Source organism: Harmonia axyridis, chromosome 4, assembly GCF_914767665.1.
Source record: "Harmonia axyridis chromosome 4, icHarAxyr1.1, whole genome shotgun sequence".
In the NCBI taxonomy this organism is placed as follows: Eukaryota; Metazoa; Arthropoda; class Insecta; order Coleoptera; family Coccinellidae; genus Harmonia; species Harmonia axyridis.
Window position 1 is genome coordinate 34,826,168 of NC_059504.1, and position 23,771 is coordinate 34,849,938.

The 23,771-nt window shown below is 33.8% G+C and overlaps 2 protein-coding genes across 3 annotated transcripts in view; both read left to right on the forward strand.

Annotated features, from left to right (window-relative positions):
- Window positions 1-2,094: 2,094 nt before the first annotated feature.
- Window positions 2,095-2,887, forward strand: LOC123678694 (KRAB-A domain-containing protein 2-like). Its single transcript, XM_045615838.1, has 2 exons — window positions 2,095-2,284; window positions 2,421-2,887. The coding sequence occupies exons 1-2, from the start codon at window positions 2,095-2,097 to the stop codon at window positions 2,885-2,887; spliced, it is 657 nt and encodes a 218-aa protein (XP_045471794.1).
- Window positions 2,888-9,191: 6,304 nt separating this feature from the next.
- The window catches only part of LOC123677732 (extracellular sulfatase SULF-1 homolog), an 84,790-nt gene continuing 70,210 nt past the window's right edge, over window positions 9,192-23,771 (forward strand). The window contains exons 1-2 of one of the 2 annotated variants that reach the window (XM_045614424.1): window positions 9,192-9,631; window positions 10,333-10,443. The gene's annotated coding sequence lies outside the window, so the exon portion shown is untranslated. The remainder of the gene's footprint in view (window positions 9,632-10,332; window positions 10,444-23,771) is intronic. The other variant, XM_045614423.1, reaches the window with a different exon arrangement.

The window sequence follows — 23,771 nt, forward strand, 5'->3', positions numbered from 1 at the left end:
GGATATTTGAAATCCTTAGTGTATTCGTCTGGAATAGGAAGTGAGGAAATTCTCTTACAACGTATCGAAGATGCATACAATAAGGGCCGTAATAACCCAGACATGATGAAAAAAGCTATTCGACATAATTTGAAAAAGGCAAGAATGTGTATCGAGCAAAACGATTGACCTTTCGAGCAACATCTGTGATTCTTTTAAAATGTTTTTATCTATTTATTTGTGTGCAGTTATTTATTAATTGTTGCTAATTTGTCACAACACAAGCTATGCGTTTCTGGACAATACTTAAAAAAATTTGTGAAAATATCAGGAAATATAAATATTCAATCAGTAGAACAAAAGATTTTTTCAATTCAATCTCAATGTACGATTTTCCTGTGAAGTTAGTGAAATTTTACAATTGAACTTAATTTTTGGCTGAAATTTTTGGTGAGTTGAATGATGTACGGGACATTAAAATCTACTGATCCTCATAGAAAAATTTCTGCTCTTTCCGAATATTTACATCAAATTCCAATATTCCACTATATAGGGTGTTGAATCTCAGCTTGTTAAAATGTTTAATTGTTTAATGGAATGAATTGTACGTTCCAAATATCAATCAAATATACAATATGTTCAAACAATACAATGGTTCAAAAGTTATAAGGAATTGAAAATATTGGTGAATTCATAAACCACCTTGTATCTCGGCCAAGAGGAAGATTAGACCCATCATATATAGGTTTTTTGGACTCGTCCAGGATAGTTCTACCTCAGGTTAACGTATGTACATTTACCAATGAAACACCTCGTATTTCGTACTAAAAATTATTTTCGAATTGCTCGTTCAATTTGTCAGAAATAATCTCCCATGCCTTTTTCCGAATGAAGCGTTGTGTTTATGCAAAAAAAATTAACATTTTGAATAGTAATACTTTATCAAGAATTATCTAATAATAGATAATTCGTTCAAGAGATGAAAAATACGTATTAAGTATTTTTTCATTAAAACCCTGTTCATGTCAATGGCTAAATACGATACATATGCAGCAATGTACTGATTCAACGAGAGTGTGATAAAATTCTGCATAAATACCTCTACCTAATTAACTTATTTTAATGAGAAAATTGTCTGGAATAATAAGGTTAAACTTACCGATGAAAAATCTTAGGTCATATTGAATTTTGTTATTCCGTTCTTTGATCTATCGTAAACAGAATAACAAGAAACTAGATACTTTCAATGCGGAATTTCTGAAATTTGAATACCACAAAAATTCTTAATACCGTTTAGGTCATAAGAAGTGCAAATAATATTTTCCGTAATATCTCAGAATCTATTTTTCACATTAATATCCACATCCAATATAATTATTGATTTTTTTTATTCATTGTAGATTTCGATAACATGTATCTATTACCTGAAGGAATGTATCTATCTATTGCCTTAAAATAGTCGAAATTTAACATTTCAGTTTGTCCACTGATCTGGAATCTGAGAAGTTTTCTTAAAATGTACTGTTGGGAAATATTAATAAAGTATTGCAGTAAATTCTAAATTAACAACTCGTAAGTTTAGAAATATTACATCAGTACACCTGTACTGATTTAAGGTCAGAGAAATAAAGATTATTATATATGTTACACTCAAACACCGAAAACGCTCACTGAGCGAAATAAACGACCACAACGCGTTGTGGACGGTTCTCAATAACCAAACACCGAAATATCATCATTAATCGCGTTGTGGCCGGCCCATTGCGTCCACAACGCGTTCTGGACAATCTTTAAACAGCCAGAACGCGTTCTGGCAATATTCAAACAACCACAACGTGTCTGAAAGCTTGGGGAGGGGTTCACGAACCACGTGTTCCAGTCCAGACTTGTCAGTTGTCAGTGTGATCCCAACTGTTATCGAGTAAGGTGCGTTTTATGTTCCTAGGTTCCTAGTATACCTATCATAACCTAAAGGCTAAAATGAGAGATGTGTTTATTGAAAAAATTAAAACTTTCGTCGACAACAGCAATAATCGAAGCGATTATTTCACAAACGAACGGTATGAAGAGGTCGTCCGATAGGTAAAAGAAGCCAAACGTTTGAGAGACAGCAAAATGCCGTTGTCTGCCAAGCAATATAGAAGGCTAAAGAGATACGATATCATAACAATTGGGGAACATGAAAAATTAATTGCTAAAAACAAAGGAACACGAGATGAAAGCTTTCGATATTACTGTAAAACAGAGGATCTTTTTGGCATTATTGTAGCTGCACACATAGCAACTGGACACAAACGAACTAGAGGTAAGTATAATCATCTAATTTCATTAGTGATGTCGGAAAACCCAACCTAATTTTAATGTAATCCTTATGGAACACACATAGTATTTGCGGACACCGGTTATGATAAAATAAAACAACTTGTTTATTTGTTTTTTAGTCGTGGAGGCTGAAATCAACAAAAAATACTGCAATGTTACTAGAACAGCTATACAAATTTATTTGTCTCTTTGCGAACAATGTCAAGGAAAAAAGAAAATAAAGAAAAAGGGGTTAGTTGTCGCACCAATTTTATCAGATCACATGAACTCCAGATGTCGAGTGAATTTGATCGATATGCAGAGTAAACCCGATCGAGACTACCGTCTTATATTAAACTATCAAGACCACCTCACAAAATTTACCATTTTGAAACCACTTAAATCAAAAACCGCTGAAGAAGTTGCGTATGTCGTGGTAGACATTTTTTGCATGTTCGGTGCTCCGTTTATTCTACAAAGCGACAACGGAAGAGAATTTTCCAATAGGATTATAGAAGAGTTAAAGGATTTGTGGCCAGGTCTTAAACTTGTAGGTACACGGAAAGCCCCGTCATTCACAAATCCAAGGATCTGTAGAACGATCTAATCAGGATGTAAGAGATATGTTGGTAGCTTGGATGCTTGACAATAATACCAAACGTCAGACAGTTAACGGTTTATTCAGAGTAAAAAAAATCTAGCCCTACACGAAGGGATTAAAAAAAGCCCTTACGAAGCATGTTTGGTAGCAAGCAAAGAATCGGACTGGCAGACTCCTCCCTGGAAAGTGAAGTATATGATTCTTTGAAAACTGAAGAAGATTTGGAGAAAATGTTAGAAGGGATGACATGTGAAACAGAACAGCAGAATGAAGAGATAGTGACAAATTCAGAACCCAATCCTGTTGCGACAAATGCAGAACCCAATCCCGTTGCATGTTACACTTGCGAAGAATTTGGAATTACCCAACCCTGTACAATATGCGGTTTAAAAGTATACATAAAGTGCGGTCTTTAAAATGAAGGAGAAGTCACATGCAGCCTTTGCTTTCGAAGTGATACAATCAGAGTGCAACGCGAGGACGCAAAAGCCGGATTGGAAAAGCAAGCTGAAAAAATGCTGACTTTGTCCCGGGAAAAACTATCCCCTGCTGAAATTGGTCAAAATGTTGTAGTAAAAGTTCCGGATGTCGACAGGGGGCGTCTTGCTCCTAGAAGTGTTCTAGCTGTGGTCTTAAACGTTAATGAGTCCAGCTTGTATAAGTTGGGAACCAAAGACGGTGCACTAGAAAGACTTTATAGTCGTAATGAATTTATCTTTGCGGATTCAAATTTTATAAATTTATCAGATGTCCCGAGTTGCTCTATAAATTTGAGAAAAGCTTCCGCTCTTTCGTATGGATCAAGACAAGGTTTTGTTAAGTGCAATTGTAAGCGTTATTGTAACACAAAAAGGTGCAACTGCAAGGCCAATAAAGTGTTGTGCAATTCGAAATGTCATGATAATAGTGCCTGCAAAAATAAGTAAATAGTCAATTACAATATCCTTTTAACTAGGTATCTGTTTCTCGTTTAATCTGGTATACCTATATTCGAACTTTTAAATATTTTAAAATTTTCTTTCATTTGTGTTTTATGTTTGTACTTAGGTTTCCAACTTAAATCATATTATATTATATTATTATTATAGTATATTAAATTATTATATCATATTATATTATGATATATTATTATATTATATGATCTAAGGTTTCCAACCCTTTGATTATTTTTTCTTTGTTAACCCTGTTCCATATTAAAATATAATCGGTTTACATGCGTCTTTTATTCTAAATGCGTTGTGGTTGTTTGGATATTGCCAGAACGCGTTCTGGCTGTTCAAAGATTGTCCAGAACGCGTTGTGGACGCAATGGACCGGCCACAACGCGATTAATGATGATATTTCGGTGTTTGGTTATTGAGAACCGTCCACAACGCGTTGTGGCCGTTTATTTCGCTCAGTGAGCGTTTTCGGTGTTTGAGTGTAACATATATATTATATATTACAAATTTTGTTTTGCTATATAATTGAGAAAAATTCTACCTGATATAGAATTTCATTCATATTGATTTGTTTTTTTATAGAGTTTCAATACCGAAACTTTTTTTCAGTTCACAAATGGAATCGGAGGTCACGGAAAAATTAGGTTTTTCTTTCCCTATATTCTTCATGAATTTTCTATGGTTCTGAAGATATTTTTGCACGAAGCTGGAAATTTTCATTTCAATCCAATCTGCAGTTTTGAAATTGATAGGAAAACAAACTTCGAATGGCCATATTTACGGAACCCCCTGTCAAATTAATTGCCGTGTTTTTGAATTAACCCATTTCGAAACGTTAACTGTGGAAATTTCATAAAAGGTTGTTTTTTCTTGACCGATTCCAGTGGTTTTTTATTGAAAATAACACCAAAAGAAAAAATGAATTATGATTTATTGAACATTTGGAGTGTAGCTACTCAAACCTTGCATGTACCTACTCTACCTATTCACAGTTTGGTTGACATCTCCAACAAAGCAAATAAAAGTATTCATTTTGAACAAACTAATTCCATTCTTGCTGTTTTTGGTGCTATATCTTCGTTCTTGAAAAGCCAACAATTATCATCTATTGTCAATGGATCCCATTGTCCATCGAACCAAATCTCTATTGTCCCGATATCTAGATGGACCTTTTTACCTAGTTGTTCACTGACAGCATCCAAATCTTTTGGATGAAATGATAAATGTTCTAAATGTTCTGCCATAAAGCGTTTTGTAAATGTGTTCTTTTTGACTATTTCATCAGAAATTATTTGCCCACATCAGAAAATCGTCTCGATAAAATAATAACATGAATTTGTTCATGATGGAGATTTATATGAAATCAATACATCGTTTTCATTTATTTAAATTTTTTTATATTAATTATTTCTTATGGAATGTTATGATGAAATGATCGCTAGTTCGAATCTTTTGGTCACGAATTTATTTTTTGACTCCAAAAAAATGACTTGTTTGAACGAAAAGAAATTAACTAATGAAATAAAAAGACTTGAAAACACTATAGAGTACATATTTCATTTCAGGAAAGTATTCTAAAAAAAACTCAGAATCGAACGCCAAACAGATATTCCCATACCTACGGATATATTCGATTTATTTGAGTCACTCAGTATATCTATATGGGTTAGATGATGAAATATTATTACTCATCAATGATACCATTCCAAAAATTATTTACTTTACAAAAGTTACTATAATACTGAGTTATCCATGTCGTGATTCGGAATTTCACAGCCCTGTTTCAATGACATATGTCAAACAGAACTGTCATCTGAAGCGTCATATATCTAGTTAAATGTTAGCCATTCAACAATATGTATCGTTTTTTTACTTCTGAAAGTGTGAAAATTGTGAAAATTGTGAAAACATTAAATGATTCTATAGAAAGTACGTTTCGTGCATTATGATCGACATAATCGTCCATCTGAGCGTATAATTGGTAAAAAAGGAAAAAAATTCGAAGAGACTATATCGATTACTCATGTCTTAAGGCCCATACATCATCGAAATGCACGCTTGACCAAAAATATTGCTGCTATAAACGGGAGTGTTGAAGATGATAAAAATGTATCCATTTCACGGTGCGAACAATATTCGGGCCTATCGTATGGCACGCTATGGCGTATTCTGCACCTGGATTCACATCTTCATCCAAGCCAAGGTAGCCAAGCTAGCTGACCATGGAATTCAATTGGATGCTTAAACAACAACGTTTGGCTTACGATTTTTCGCATCGAATCTAATTTTTCACTCAAAGGGTATGTAAACAAGTTAAATTGTCGCATATTGGGCATTGAAAATCCTCATGTAACTGCTGATGGACCAAATATCCACAAAAAGTTACTATATGATGTGCAATTTGGTCTGGTGAAGTGATTGGTCCATACTTCTTTGAATATGAAGAAGGTGTCACTCATACCGGTAATTCTCATCGCTTCAGCTAAATGATTACCCATGTTTTTGACCTTTATGCTTTATTGCAAAAAAAAATCCGAAGCGTAATTTTTTGTTTCAATGATGTGAATTGACCTCCAAGATCTTTTAAATTATCGCCTTTGGATTTTTTATGTGGAGTTTTACGGAGGATCGTGTTTATAGCGACAATGGTCAGACTTTTGATGATCTGAAAAACAACATCCGTCGTGTTATTGGTGAGATATTGGCCAAAATGTACCGAAGAGTAATCGCAAATTACCTCACAAGAATCGAGTCTTGTAAGAAATCTCTCGGAGGACATTTAAATCATGTAACTTTCGGAACTTCATAATGGATAACCCTTCATATCTGCAGTGTAGTTTGGTAAATACGTTGAAATATAAATGGGGTGGTTGTGAGTACGATAATCTGGGATGGCAATCGCCGGATTATCTGAAAAAAAATAATTGTACTATCTTTGTTTTTTTTTGTCAAAACTGCAGATCCGATCGAGATAACATTTAAATTTTGATATCAAATAGATATTTCTAGCTTCTAGGAAAATTTGGTGTGTATCGGCTAACCAAAATAAAAGGAAATTCAAAACTAATATCGAAAAAAAATACTTTATATTTCCGTGTAGTTGGGATTTTGGGTGTGTATATAAAATAACAATTTAAATAATCAAGCAAAATAATAATAATTGTTGAGCTGAATATCGATAAAAACCACATTTCAGTGACAACAGATCCAACGCAATGATAATAATTTTGCGAGTAGATGTAATAAAGCAATTTCCAGTTCGACATAAAATATTGTAGATCCCGTCATCAGAATCAGAAAATTCAAGCATAATATCAAACAAAAAAAGAGGTAATCAGTAACGTGAAGTCAGGAGATTTTGAGCGCTCTGGCAATTGAGTGGCAATTGCAATCTTGGATTTATCTAAATATAGTTCTGTGGTCTCCTAAGGTACAATTGATACAGAAATGAACAAGCACTTAAAGTCTCCTGACTTCATGTCATGGTTTCCTCTTTTCTTTAACTATAATTGGTCATATACCTCGGCTCGGTAAGTCAGAATGTTTTTACATTTATTTTTCTCTCAATTTTTAATGTATTTCAATTCCTATCTCCATAAAAATGTGTTTGATGCTCAAAACTTGGTAACTTTCTCCTTCAAATCGTCCGATAAATGCAACTGAAGAATATGAAGACTATTTTTCTGAAACACCCTGTATGAACTATCCAGTTTTTCAAAACAAAATTGAACAAATACATCTGAAGAATAGCAGTATGTAGAGTGTCCTAGTGAAATACTTGATTAACTATGGCAAATAAAGAGTGTTCCTTCATTGGGGGTACAAATGAAAATGAAAGGTTTCTTGAATAATTTTAGGATGAAGAAGTATTGTTATTATAAGGGCCTATAAATGCTTTGTTTTCGAGATACGCGTTGTTTCTTGTATATACTTTTTTCGTCATAATTATACGAGTGTATCGGAGTTTTTGAATAATTTCAACAGGTCAGGAAAAAAGCACCAAAACTATCAATTATCCATTCATCAAAGCTTTCTTAGTGAACATTCGAGATAATTCGGATTTTCCTGAGTATTTCGGGAGAATAGTTTCATTTTTTTTTCTCGAAATCGTTAGCAGATTCGACAAAACTAAAAGAGACCAAAAAGTTTAATATAAGACCAAAGTTCCTTTTCACATCTTTCTAAATTGACAATTCTCCACCAAACAAAAGTTCTGAAGTGAAAAAACGGGCACTGTTCCAGAAAAAGATTTGCAATCGAAATTATCATATGACATTCTGTAAACTCTAATTTGGAATATCTTTGCCAAATTTCAGTTGAATATATTGTGAAGTGCAGATGCTATGAGAAAAAATACAATAAATGTTAAAATAAATCATATTGTAACACCATGCACCTCGAAAACAAAGCACTTGCGAACCTTAATTTATTGATTTATATAGAAATTATTCGGGGAAGCTCTTATTTTCGTTTGTAATTGAGGAACATCCTGTATATTATAGAGGCTGTTTGGGTGATTCCCGATTAAATCTGCAAATTTGAATATTTGGAATCCGTTATTTTTCCTAATTATCATATGACGTTCTGTAAACTCTAAATTGGAATATCTTATGAAGTACAGATGCTATGAGAAAAAACTTTACATAAATCATTCTTTAACGTCCTGTATCTCGAAAACAAAGCATTGCGGACTCAAGTTTATTGATTTATATTGAAATTATTTGAGGAATCTCTTATTTCCTTTTGTAATTGAGGAACATCCTGTATATATTATACAGGCTGTTTGGGTGATTCCCGATCAAATATGCAAATTTGAATATTTGGAATCTGTTATTTTTCCTAAATATTGAATTTATATCATAGTAAGCATAATATTCATTATTTTCTGTATACCGGGTGTCCAAAGTTATCGTATACAGGCAATATCTAACTTCTTTGACGAGATAATAAAAAAATTGTTTCGAATAACATCAAAGTACCTTTCCAAATGATGTATAAAAAAGGTTCTTTCATATGACATCTCTGTGGTAGCTACCCGTAATTCTTTATTTTCAAATGGCACCCACGATATATTGTTAGTAAAAATTGTGTTTATCTCAATATATTTTGAGTTAATATGAAACGTTGATCCAGTATGAGAAGTAAGAAGTGTTTTATTTTTTTAGTAAACTCGCGATTTGAGTGAAATATCGTATCACAGATATGTTTTCGTTTCCGCACCCCCTATGTCAAATTTGATAGTTTGCTCCCTCTATCTGTGTTTATTACTCTAAGGTTTTCCTTTACAGGTCAGTATGAGGGAAATTCAACATAGAAGTCTTCGAATCCCAAGCCAACAAAACTCCTTTCACGTACCGCCACTGAGGCCCGCTAAAACTGAACCCCTTTCCAAGTCTGATTTACGGTTGTGTAATAGCCCGATTCGTGAATCAGATTAAGGCCCACACATCCCCTAGCCGGCATCTCCCGTACCAAAACCTCAACGGTGGCAGCATGCTGCGTGACGGACGGAGCCGCATCAAGGCAAACCCGATTCAACGTACTACTTACTATTTTATTTCAGTTCAGTCTCTCCGAGCGGACGATGTTGGTGTGCTTTGTCGAGTGGACCAGACAATCTTGACTTTTCGTCTATTTGCATCGCGTTCCGTAGTGTGAACGGTGTAGTGACCGGCCGACTGTGATCATTGCAAATGACTAACGACTGGTCCATACTCTTACTTCGAGTCGGATCAACGGAGAAGCGTCCTCGCTTCGAATAAGTCGAAAGAAGAGCGGCCTACGGGCAAAGTTCGTGTCTTCACCTGAGGTAAGAGATACTTGGATATTTCGTTTTTTAAGGTTTCGAAGTGTTGAGTTTTCCACGGTCGCCAATTCGATTTTCAACCTCGACCGGCGCTGAACTTTCACAGACACGTTTTTTTCGTTTTTTTTACATCGTCTGTTATTTCAGGAAAGAATGTAATGTAAACTAGTCGGTTTACTTTCATTTATACGCGAAATGCGTGAAGTGAGCTTAATATAGAACAGGAATTTTATGTTGTGTTGCAAATATTATTCAGTTACTTCCAACATCAATCATCACTTGCTGTTTTTATATAAATACCACTGTTTTTTCAGTACATCATGAAGTTACTTACAACGTTACACAGATAGGTATTCCATCCAAATATTATGTTGGATTTTTCTTTCTGATATTTTATTTGTTTTTGTTTATACAAGTTTTCATATCTCTGAAACACATTTGAATGACACCGCTGCTACCTTTCTAATGGAGTACTTGGTAACTATCACTATCCAGTGATTTTCTCTGGAAGAGTTAATTGAATAAAAATTTAGTGTCAGAATCAGTTGTTTGTTGAGCGCATGTATACAAAATTGATTCTTCTCCATTCGGGATTCTTTCGGATATCGATCGATCGATCGATCAAAATCTAACCTATCAAATATAGAGGAGTAAATATGTATAATTCACTGTAAGGCTAAGATTCTCTGCTTAACTTCAAACAGATCGAGAGTCGCAGATAAACAAAAAAATCACATAGCGAAATATCAGGGAAATAAGATGGATGTGGTCAAGTTAACCAGGCAAATGTTTTCGCTGGTAGGAGATTAACTCCAGTAAGTAAGCATAGAACTTTCTTACGATTCATAATAGGAGCTTGAATACCTACTGATTATACTCATTAAGGCAACTTAATTACTTCCTTAGCAACTTACTCAGCAAGATAGTTAACTTTAGTAGTGTAGTAGTGAATCCACTGTGAACTAAAAATTCTTCATACTCCTTATAGCAGTTTTCAAGAAATTCATACGAACAAATTAATTGAACGAAAGAGAAGTTTACTACTCAGATGTGTGACACTCAGTGACAACTATCGTTTAGTATTGGCATACAGTCTAGTCTAGCTGATGATCACTTCAATAATGTTTGTTGTCACAGATATTTAACTTGACAAACGCTTTGTTTTCGTAATACAGGATGTTAAATTTTATTTTTTTTTTCGAGTTTTTTTTACTGATCATCTTCACTTCAGAAGGTCTTCAACTGAAATTTGGCATATATTCTGCAAATTAGATACATAACGTGATATGCCAATTTCAAATGCAAAGCTACAGGGTAAAATTTTTGCTGGAGAGGTGCCCACGTTTCCCTCCAAAACTTTTTATGGTGGGCCATTGGTACTTTCAAAAGATGTATAAAGAAACTTGGTTCTATACTTAACTTTTTTGTTCGTTATAGTTTTATCCTATCTGAAAAAAAATCAAACACCTAACTCTAAATCCTCAGGAAAATCCAAATTAACATACCTACAAATGCAATTGGTAAGCTGTGATGAATAATTTAATTAATCTATAGCGAAGATTGATGAAGACAAAGCAAGCGTTTGCGGGCTCATGTTTATAGCTTTTTTTTTCTAAAATTATCCAAAGAATCTCCCATATTTTTTTGTCCTCCAATTTTTAAACGCCCTGTATTTAAAATATTCATCAAAAAGATGAATTGCAGAACTCATAGGCATCATTTGAAAACAACATTAAAAAAAAATAATGATAATAAAGCGTGAAAGTCTACATCTTTTACAACCTTTTTCTATAAGTCTTGGATCTGAATTTCTCAAAAAAAAAAAAACAAAGAAGAGAAAATTTGTTTGAAAAAAATTCTATTTCGATCGACCTGTGCATTTTTGATTACTTTTGATCGAGTCTATAGTGTCATTCGGATATCTAGATCTTCGAATGCTCGACAAAAAAAATTAGAAGTCCACTTATTCTTAAAATAATCTCGAAATTGTTCAACATGTCGAATCAAAAAAATAGGAAATAGAAAATAATCCACGTAAAATCCTAAAATTCATAAAAATTCTTCACCTTCAAAAAATTGTCCGACATATCAATAAAGTCGACCTTGTCAGGTTCACCGAAAGGAATTCCACACCTAACTATTTACACTTGCCTGAACATCAATCCCTTTGTTATCCATTCAACCCTAATCTTTTTATGATGTGAGAAGAGGCTTCAACCCCATATTTTAAGTCCTTATTATAATATATGGTATAGGTAAGCCGGAGGTAGTTAACACTGTCCTTGGGAAGTCAACTTGGTAACTTGGCAGAAAGCGATTGTTTTATGACTATATTCACACAGCTGTGACTAGAAGTCAAGTCGGCATCATAAGTTTCCAGAAATATTATGGTTTATGATTTTATTACTGGGCGGCAAACATATGTTTGTAGATACCGAATTAGTCAATACAAAAAGTAAGAGAAATCCCCAAAAAGTCAGGAAAATACTTGCAGGTGTGTTTATACAGAGGGAGTTTTAAGTACGAAACGCCTCAATCAACTCAGAAACGAATCGTGCCGATAGTATGGTGGTATTTACATTGTTGTCAGATCTTTCCATTTCTCAGAAAAATAATGAACTGTGCAAAAAATATATTCACACAGCTGTGAATAGAAGTCAAGTCGGCATCATAAGTTTTCAGAAATATTATGAGTTATGATTTTATTACTGGGCAGCAAGCATATATTTGTAGATACCGAGGTAGATACCGAATTAGTCAACACAAGAAGTAAGAGAAATCCCCAAAAATTCAGATAAATTCTTACAAGTTTGTGTATACAGAATGAGTTTTAAGTATGGAACACCTCAATGATCTCAGAAATGAATCGTACCGACAGTAAATTGATATTTACATTGTTGTGAGATCTTCACTTTTTTTCAGAATTATAATGAACTGTGCAAAAAATATACATGGTGTTCCATTTGAAATCAAATGGAACACCATGTATATTTTTTGCTTTTTGAAATCCTTGAGAAATACTGAATATTTTCTATTGAATGTTTCTTATACCTAAATGCCGTAATTTGGGAATTATAGTTATATTTACTATATTATTTTTTATTTACCTTATTTCCTCTAAGACAATAAAAATATGCGGCGAAGCTGAAATAATACAGATGGCTATGACTGCTACAATAACAATTTTGACGTTTCGATAAATTAGTATTGTTGGAGTTCATTGAAAGTCACAATGGATCGTAATCATCGTATAAATGAAAAAGAACGAATTGAGATTTTAATGATACATATTAGGATGGTCATTGGTTATATGAGTAGAAGTCGATAAGAAACGTGTAATATCTTTAATAATTTACATCCTAATCGAAATCATATAGCGAGCTCCACTGTCGGAAAATAAGTTAAAATCTGACCTAATTTTATTATTTTTACTTCGCCGATGATAATGTAAACGTAGCTCCAACTTTGAAATTTTGATAATTAAGTATGAGGAATATTACATGAAAAATATTCAGGGTGATATTTGATATTTAAAATAACAAAGTTCTTTACTATTCCGGAAAAGGAATGGTCTGACAACAATGTAAATACCACCATTGTATAGGCCATATCACAAGATCCTTGCAGCAAAAAATCTATAAAAATCGTGATTTCCATTTCCAAGATGAATGAGGGATTCCATCACTTAAAAATCACTTTGTATCAATACGTTACATTATATTAAGGGTGTGATGTGTCGTTGATGTGATGTCAATGATAATTTTTTTTACAGGTCAAAAACTTTCATTTTGGTGGTTTCAACTAATAGCAATGTCATTCAGTATTCATTCGGGATTATACTCATAAAACTGCTTCCTCGTCGATAATACCTCATTCAAATTGAAACGTGAAAATTTTACAATGAATTTGTCAGTATTGACAGCTCAAAGTGCTTCGAGGTTTATTGAAGAATTAACACAAACCAATTCAGAGCCATAACCAAAGAGATTATTGAACATTTAAATTGTTGAAAGAATAGTTATTTATAATACAAGTGCAGAAGGCATTGATATTCTTCCACGAGTTCAAAATTCAAAAACGAGCCACGAAGTGGCGAGTTTTGGAATGAACGAGTGGTAGAATGAGCCTTCTGTACGAGTATTATACATTATTTTCTCTAATTCATTGCATTTTCATTGAAATTAATGAAATATTTCCCTAAATATATTTTAGTGATTTTTGCATTGAAAAATGTTGGTTGGCAGAACTGATTTCTTTAAGGCAAATTGATGAATTGACAGATAAAGCCGTGGCGGAAAGTTCAGAGTACCAACATAGAATAATAAAATATAACCATGAAAACTGTGCGTTTCTGATATATTCTCGCACGATTTTGTTCTACAAGATGTGGAAGAATGAACGGAATAACCACAGAATTAGAGAAATACTCTTCCCAAACACCACCCGTTTTCCAAATTTTATGAGATGATTTTTCATTTAACTGTATCTATAAAAAGTATATGACTATAAATCTAATTTGAAGACTGCAAAAATAACTATTGAAACACCTTTCATTAGTTTTATTTTAGCTCAGTTCAAATCCGAACTCATTCTGGTTGATGAAAATTTAAAATCACTTCTTCTTTCTGCCTTCTGAAGAACAGTATTGAAAAATGTACTTGGTGGTTACATCTTGAACCTAACACAGGTCTAGTCTGACTTTTACTACTTATTTATTGTTATACTTACTGGTAATGGCAAACCTTGAGTTTCTTTCTTTTTGTTATGATACACATAAAAGAAATAGCTCTCTTTGTACTTTGTCGCCAATAGATTATTCATCTAAATTCCCAATTTTTCGGTTGAATATTCATGCTTATATACATGGAATTCAGTTTAATAGGGCAATGAATTTTTAATGACCCCAAATTCCACCTAGATTTGGTTGATCGATAATAATTACATACCTCTTACAGAAAACAACTGAATAACTACAGGAATAACCTTCATAATATCAATACAACTTCAGATTTCAAAAATATAAGTTTTTTTTCTTCTTTTTCATCAGGTGGCAAAAATCTGGGAACATGCTAGGAAATGCATCTCTCCTCAAAAAGAAAACAAGTTCAAGATCTAAAATACTGATCCAACAAAACAACACTTTATGATATGCAAATCTAGTAAAGCCCAAAAAGAAAGAAAGAAAATATTGTTGAAATTGATGTTCAGCATTATTTGTCATTTGTAAAATTAATTTTCACAAAGTAAAATGAATTAAACACATTTTTCTTAGACAATATTTTTGTCTTTCAATATAGATAAGAAGTGAAAAATCTCTATCTATTACTTTCATAATAACACATGAACTATTTGATAGGGTGTTGACTCACTGGAATTTCAGTATTTGCAACGCTACCCCAATTTTAGGGTGAAAAATTTAAGTGATTCATTAGAACATAGGTGAAGTACTGAAGGAAATAGCGAGATTGATAGCATTCCCCCTGATTATGAGTCACTCATTCTTCGTTGAAAAACAATTGATTAGGTTTACGTAATTTTAGGAATATCATATGTTATATTCGGTGTATTTTTATTAAATGATGAAGTTCAAATTACAGTGATTAAATTTACATAGAAATTTTTACTATACAATATTTCTCTAATTCTCTTAGTTTCACACAGATTTCATTTTTATATTTCATTATTTTATGTTGGTACTGGAACTCGCCTGTCACGGATTTATCTTAATAGATAAATCCTGTCAAATATATGATGCAGAAAACTGTTCTGCCAACCCACATTTTTCAACGCAAATATCACTAAACGATTTTCATGGAAATATTCCATTTATTTCAATAAGAAAAATCAGTGAATTGGAGAAAATAATGTAAAATACTTGTTCAGAAAGCTTATCCCGAGGTTTATCCTAACTCTTGTTCATTCAAAAACTCTAAACATCGTGACTCGTTTTTGAATTTTTGATGAATAACTATTAGAATTTGAACTCTATGAGTTTACAGAGACCAAATAAAATAAGAGAAAACAATAAATATACAGGGAGACGCAATATCCACTGAAATAACTCTTTTGGAAGAACCTAAATCAAAAAATGGTTCAAAGAAAGTTTCTCAGTCTTTGATTTAAAGGTCATTTCAAGGACAATTAGAGATGAGGAATATAGATTTTCCTTCGTAGAATATTCATACACAACTAGAAACATCTTGTCTTCTTCGTTTTTGCCATAAAATGAACCGTTGCGGAAATATGAAATGTTTATGCTTAGAATGATTATAATAAAATTTTCTGCACACAAACTACTAAACATATTTGAAGAAGTGATTCTTAAATGACCAATTCGCACATTTACGGCTGTTTTCGATAACTTCACGAATTTCATCTTTCGATTGGGGAGCAATGATATATACCTTATATTTCACGTGGATCCAAAGAAAAAAGTCTAAAATGTTAAATCACCATTTACCTCATCGAGCAATAGGTGATCTTCTGATTTACATCTTCAGATATTCTGGGGTTTCGCAAACTCTACGGATTCTATAAAATGAAAACCCCTCGCTATTATTGATGGAATTTTATACAAGCAACAGTAGCTAAACATTTTAATCTTCTTAAAATGGAAATGAGATCGATTATAGATTTTGAAACAAAAATTTTAGGTTTGACACAACAAACGCTCTTTATCGATGTATTGAAAGTCATGATATTTTAATAGTGAAATACACTGGGCAAAAAAATTAACGCACATTCTGAAAATCTCAATTTTAATGAAAGTTAACTCTACATTGACTCTTTTATGTTCTCTCGGGAAAGGTTTTGAACGAAACAAGACACATTAAATGGAAGAAAAATTCAGGATTTCACCGAATCTTATGTGAAAGAAGAGAAATAAACAATTTTCAAAATACTGGAATGCTGATAAGTGATTTAATACTTAGTATTTCCACCCCTTGCGTTAATTACAGCTCGGCAACGACGGTTCATACTCAAAATGAGTGATCTTAAAATGTTCTGATCTAATCCTTCCCAGATTTCTCTGAGATGATTCCTATGTCATTAAGAGTAGCTGGATGATTTTCTGAACTTCTCAGCCTTCTATTGAGGTTGTCCCAAACCTGCTCAATCGGATTGAGATCTGGACTTCTTGCTGGCCATTCCATTCGAGAGACTTCAACCTCTTCAAGGTACTCCTGAACGATGCGCGCACGATGTGGTCTGGCATTATCGTCCATAAAAATGAAATTTTCACCAATGTATGGGGCAAATGGCACTGCATGCTCTTCAAGAATGTTCCTTATATACCTATCAGCATTCATAGCTCCATTATCAATGACCACTAGGTCTGTACGAGCAGTCAAAGATATTCCACCCCATACCATAATCGATCCTCTCCCGAAACCAGTAGTATTCAGGAAATTGCACTGAGCATATCTTTCATGTGGACGTCTGTATACAAGGGAACGTCGATCACAATGGTAGAGGCAGAATCTAGACTCATGTGTGAAGAGAACTCTTTCCCAATCAGCCTCTTTCCAATGGATATGCTCTCTCGCAAAATCCAAACGTGCCCTTCGAAAAGCTGGGGTAAGAGCTGGGCCTCTTGCCGCGACACGAGGTCTTAAATCATATTCTCTGAAGCTATTTCTTATTGTCTGAGTGCAAATTTGCACCCCATGAGTTTGCTCAAGCTGATTTTGAAGGAGGCGAGCGGTTGCAAACCGTTGTCTCAACGAAGAAACTCTCAAGTAACGTTCTTGAATGGCAGTTGTTACCTGTGGTCTACCTGAATCGCTGCAACATTCTGGACACACTTGTATGGGAAACTCCAAACCTTTTTGCAATTCTTGTGTATGTCCACCCTTCTTCTCGCAAAACTACCGATTGGGCAAATTCCTCTTGGGTCAAATTGCGTGTTTCGCATTGCATAGCGATCGAGTATAGAAAATCAAACGAAAGAAAAACTATTGATCTCTAGAATTGATCGAGAACAACTGATTTCAGAATGGAGCCAATACATTCAAAATCTGATAATCTCATCTTTTTTTATTCCTGCTGGAAAAAAACATCTGTTTTGAAGAAAAACATTGAAAGTGGATAACATATGCATGCATAATTCTGATAAAAATAATTATCATTGAGAACACCTTCAGTTGTAGAATAAATTTGAGATTTCCATAATGTGCGTTAATTTTTGTTGCGCAGTGTTATTAAAGTGATTAAATTAATGAAAAATTATGTCAAATCCGTCCTTACCAGTTGGCAAGTTTTAATTTTTGAGGTTATATTTTTAAAATTCGTATCATAAATGATCAAATTCACAATATTCAAGGCGCTAAAACCCCTCCGGACGTATCTATACTAAGAACATTTTGTTCCCATGAATCGTTGACCTGAAGTAACGATAACCAATTACTGATAAGCAGAACGACACTGGAAGGATTAAAAAAGTTCGAGAAAGTCTCCCATAAATTCCGAAGAGCAATTAGGCACAAACTCGTTCCATTTTTACGTTTCAGATAATACCGATTTATAAGAAATCCCATTTCTGCTTTTATGGATAGAAGAGTTATCGGCGTTGCATTCATAAGAGTACAACCCTGACCCTCGACTGGAATTAATTGAAATGCTAATTGAGCCACACATTGAGTCTCATATATTTATCAGTTCTATTGGTTCGATTCCAGCGAAACATCGAGTATATTGTAGACGGAGATCGCAGACGGCATTGAACTATATTAATGGGGCGGTTTTTGAGAAAGGAGAGAATCGCATTGTTGATTTCAGTGAGGTTTCAGAGAACGAGTCTATCGGATTATTGATACAATGACTGGCTTGTCGTGATAATTGTGCATTGAGTCTTTGTCAACTATAGTCTACAGTTTTTTGTTTTTAAAGATCTGCAGCTACGGCGGTTCTTTGGGAGGGCCTGGGAAAATTAAATGCGAATGTGAACTTTCACTACTCTCTACATCTTAAATTATTAGTCATGCTTTTCGGATTCAAAAATATACTTCCAAAAAAATAGAAAGGCACTTGTCTCAATTCTTTTATTCGCGTAATTTTGCAGAACCTTATACACAAATCTGAAGATATAACAGAAGTTATTCAATCAACCTGAAGAGAGACATATCATTAAAACATATAAATCACGTGAAATTCCAACACAATAACATTTAGCACTTTTTTGGTACAATTTTCTTGAAGAAAGGAAAATATATTAGGTCTACAACTTTGCTTCCGCCGTTTTTGCAATAGATGACTGTATCGGTTAGTGGTAGTCGAAATAAACAATGTAGATGTCATACAATAAGCTCAGGTATTTGTAAACATAACGCCATCAAAATATTAGTCGATTTGTGTCAGCATCATAAAGTTATTCTCGATTAAACATGTTAGCTTACGAGCCAAATTCTCGTCATTTGGAGGTTTTAATTTTCTGCTTCAATATGATAGGATCTGTGGCTGAAGCTGATCGAATGCTCTCTAACACTTATGCTTAGGCCGCTATTAGTGAAAGAACATGCCGAAAGTGGTTTAAACGCATCAAGAACGGTGATTTTGACGTCGAAGACGGTGGAAGAGGGATGGTTTTTGAAGATGCATAATTGGAGGCATTACTTGATCAAGACTCGTGTCAAACGCAATAAGAATTGGTAGGATCATTGGGAGTGATACAACAAGAGATATGATGAAGAGATTTTACAGCATGCCAATGCTCGACCCCATGTTGTGAAAGTGGTCCAGATATATACGTTGAAATGGGAAGTCCTACCCCACCCGCCGTATTCTCCAGAAGTTGCTTCTGCGGACTATCACTTGTTCCGATAAATGGCACACGGTCTGACTAACCAACATTTCCGGTCTTATAAAGATGTGAAAAATTGAATAGATTCGTAGATCGCTTTAAAAAATGACCAGTTTTTTCAACGCGAGATTCGTACGCTGCCCGAAAGATGATAGAAAGTAGTGGCCACCGATGGACAATAATAAATGCATATTTCACTTTCGATATGTGCTATTATACAAAGTGTTCCAAAAGAAAATTTAGATTTGAACGTGTGAACGCAAATAATCAGGTGGGCGTGGGGAATATGTCAATCGGTAACCTGGCTCTTGGGAATTAAGTCGGTATGGAGCATTTCTCGGGAGCGGATCGAGCATTGTGCGTACGCGAATTTAAAAAAACAATGGTAATTCGGCGACCATTACGCGATGGAATTTCTCCAATATCCAAGGATTCCGTCACTTGAACGCCACATATTTCTTTTCCACCGGAAATGGGTGAAAAAAAAGCTTGAAGAGGTCAATACTCACAAACCAAAAGTCGGACACCCGAAGTTATTGAGAACGTGGAACATGTAAATTAGCCTGTTCGTGATGATCCCGACCTCTCCACTCGGAGGCGTGCAAGTGCATTGAATGTGCATAGAGCATCGCTACACCGCATTTTTCACAAATATATAAAGCTGTACCCTTATAAAATTCAATTGGTGTACAATTAGAGCACAACATTCATTGGCGAGGTTATATCAGTAAATTTTCTTCTCTGATCCAAACAAAAATCTGGACAAAATATTCGCCTTGAAAAGACTCCTACGAAGTAGATTTTTATTGAAAAATATTTGGGTTTTTGAGAAAAAAAGAAAAACCTAACATTTGTACAAAATTTGCAGTGTGTTTATAAGTATTTATTCTTTCCTCTGAAATATTTTTAGACAAATGTACCTAGCCTTTGACACGAAGAACAGTGTGAATGCATATTGGCCAAAAGCTCTATAAGACTAACTTAACTTTCGTTTATTTATGTCGCTTCTCTTTACATGGAAAGGTCACAGTTGAATAAAACGATTAAGGCAGTAAATGTGTTGTAATTTCGAGACTGCGGTGATGATATCGATTTATTTCATCAAAGTGCACGAATATTTTATCACACGTGTTTTCCATTCGTATCGTGAAAAATCTAGTCGATTTTGGTGTCTACTTGGATGGAAATATCCAGACAATATTCTTGGAAATTACGTTCGAACGTAAACAAATTAATATCAATGTTGTGAAGTCTTCAGTTGCTATGGGGGAGCACTGCATATAAATGTTAAATACTCTCGAGTGCTTCCACACTATTCATGTGATGCTAGTAATATAATTTGGTGAATTTGCACATTTTTCAAGGATGTGGACGAAATCTACAGGGTTGCCCACATGAAAGAGTTCAACCAGATATTTCCATGGAATGGGGTTTTCCGGAAAATGTCGAGAAATTTTTGATATGGATGTACAATCATCCCCTTAAACAGGATGGTGACCTCTTTAAGGTTCTTGAATTATAGGTATATTTTTATAATTATTCTTATAGTGGACTTTTGCATTACAAAGATCCGTTCTATATCAGAACAACCTCCCCAAGCATAATAGGGATCAAGTGATACCTACGTAATTTGGCAAGTTTTTTGACAAAAATTTTGACTTTTGATTCGGTTTGAAAAACTAGTTGAAGTTGATGAATGAATCCTTAGTAGGTATTGAGTTTCATAAGTTATTCAACATTTGCTCCTAAGTGAAGATAAGCAGAAGAAACGATTCGTTGAACGCTTTTAAATATTATGTAGATTAGACTGTGGTTACTAAAACTTCAGTTAAGTATTATACAATGGTTTCCGTGAAATTTTCTTCAAATATGACGAGTTCTAGAATATAATTTCATAAGTATGTCTAAATTTTTCAAATTTTGAGCCGGGTTTGTTCTCAAACGATGAAATTCAACTCTCTGATGATGAATCCGCCATTATATTCAATTATGTCCGTCCTACCGAAAACAAGATAACTCTCGAACAGAAAAAATAGAGACTTGAAATTTTCAGAGTAGCGTCAAATTTCAAATGTAGCTTTGACGTAGGTACGTACGTCAATAGAAAAAATCCGAATTGGGTTTCCGCAAAATTAGACGGTTCGAAATTTTGTTTTTCCAATCATTTGAAAAATTCTGCACTCAGATGCAGAAGAAGTACTTTAAGCTTCTGGCTGAATTTAATTTTGATCAAGTCAACAGAACCAGACAAATTTCGGAAAGAATTCATATACAATTATCAATTCATCAATGATCTGATCGAGTTGAAATTTTTTGTCTGTTGTTTCATCAAAATCATAGAAATGAAAAAAATAATAAATCAATGGCAACAGATCCAACCGATTTGAAATTTCGGGTCTAACCGTATATTTACAACTTTTTTATGTTCTTATTGTCACGAATGTTCAGAAGAACATCGTGGGAACCGAGCCTCTTTCAAAATCTCTTGTCGATCGCCTTACCAGGACTATAGAAAATTCAAGAGGAATATAGGAAGATAATTCTCATTATTTCAGGGACAATAGATCGAGATTGTTCGTGGTGATATAATACAACAATATCAAACTTCGTGAAAAATTTGTTGTTGACTGATTCATCAGAATCATAGAACGTTCAAATCTTAATTTCAATGACGACAGATCCAACCAAGTTGTATTTGGTGTGTAGACGTATACCTACCTATTTGCAAAATCTCCAGTAGATTGCGTTACCAGTACTACTGTTGACACTATTCTGTTTCATTTTCATAGACGTGTGAAGATGCTAGAGAATAAAGATGATTATTATTACTGTTATCATTATTATTCGGGAAAATTCAAGAAGAATATATCGATAAAAATTACCTATACAGGGTGTTAGTGCGAAAAACTTCAGGGAGTGGTTCTGCATGAAAAATAATGTCAGTTTTGCTATGTAACTTTTGTTCGAAAACGATTCATATTCCGACATACATTTATAACCTATTCTCAATTTTTTCGAAAGCAAAAATAGTATGCCATTAAGATATTTCAAACTGAAATCATTTCTGAATTTTGTGAGAACGTCCCTTTTGGATAATGTATAAAGAAATGAAAAATACGCGTTGAGATGTTTTATTTATTTGCATAAAAACGGGGCCACAAACGAAACAAGGCAGGAACGATTTTCTGTTAGGAAATGAACAAAGAATTCAACAATATTTGTTAGTTTGAAATATTTCAGTGGCGTACCATTTTGTCCTTAAAAAAATATAAGATCATTGCTCGTAGGCGCGCCAATGATGAGCATAAAATTCTTAATTGCATGTTAGAAAATGAGTAATAATTACCTCGTGAAACCCACCAAATTTTATTTTCATATCTCGACCAGTTTCAAAGCAATAAATAAATAGTAATTTTTTAAGTGAAACTTCAATCTCGGAAAACGAAGCATTTGCGGACAAAGTTCTATAGCATAATCTCATCATTTTTTTCATGCAGAATCACCTCGCACTTATTTACTTACACGCTGTTTTTCCGTATAAAAGATAGGGCTAGTTTGAAATTTAGTTTGCATATGAATGATCATTTGAATATTCATGCTGTATTTCAGGAATATCGTTTAATCTAAACTTCTCATCTAGGTCAAATAATCAACAACAACGACATCATAATAATTATAAAGATTCAATGAGTCTACTTGATGGAGGATATTCAATATGAATATCGAAAAAGAAATAGTAAATTCATTAATTTTTTGAACTATAAGGCACTGATGGGGAAAAATTGTATTTTTAATACAAAAATTCCGCAATGTACGCCTGTCTTTATGTTTATTTAATTATTCAATTTCTTAACCGTTTACTCAATTTGTACATTTTAGTTATTTTGAATTTTTTCTTTGGTTGATTATTAATTTTGTCATTTTCATAATTGGAAATTCATATCATAAAAGATATATTATTCTGAAGGAATAGACTCAATGTTGTCAATTTTTTGACATCATAATAAATCATATCGGATATAATATTTCTTTCATTTCCCTCAACAATGTGCTCGGCCGGTGGCCCTTCGATACAACAAACAATTCAATTCAAATCTATATTTATTTTGATCGATATTTGTGCTCATAAACGAAGCACAACACCCATGACCTACCTACCTGAAACGCGAATCCAGACCCCTATGGCATAGTCGGCTCTCAACCGGCTACGGAGATGGTTTATCTCATTTATAACAGTTCCTGGATCTCCGATATAATATGGAATGTGCATGACTGAACGAGCTCTGAAAAGAACACCTGACACTAAGTCAGTAATTCTCTCGAATTTTTTTTATGGCCATCATA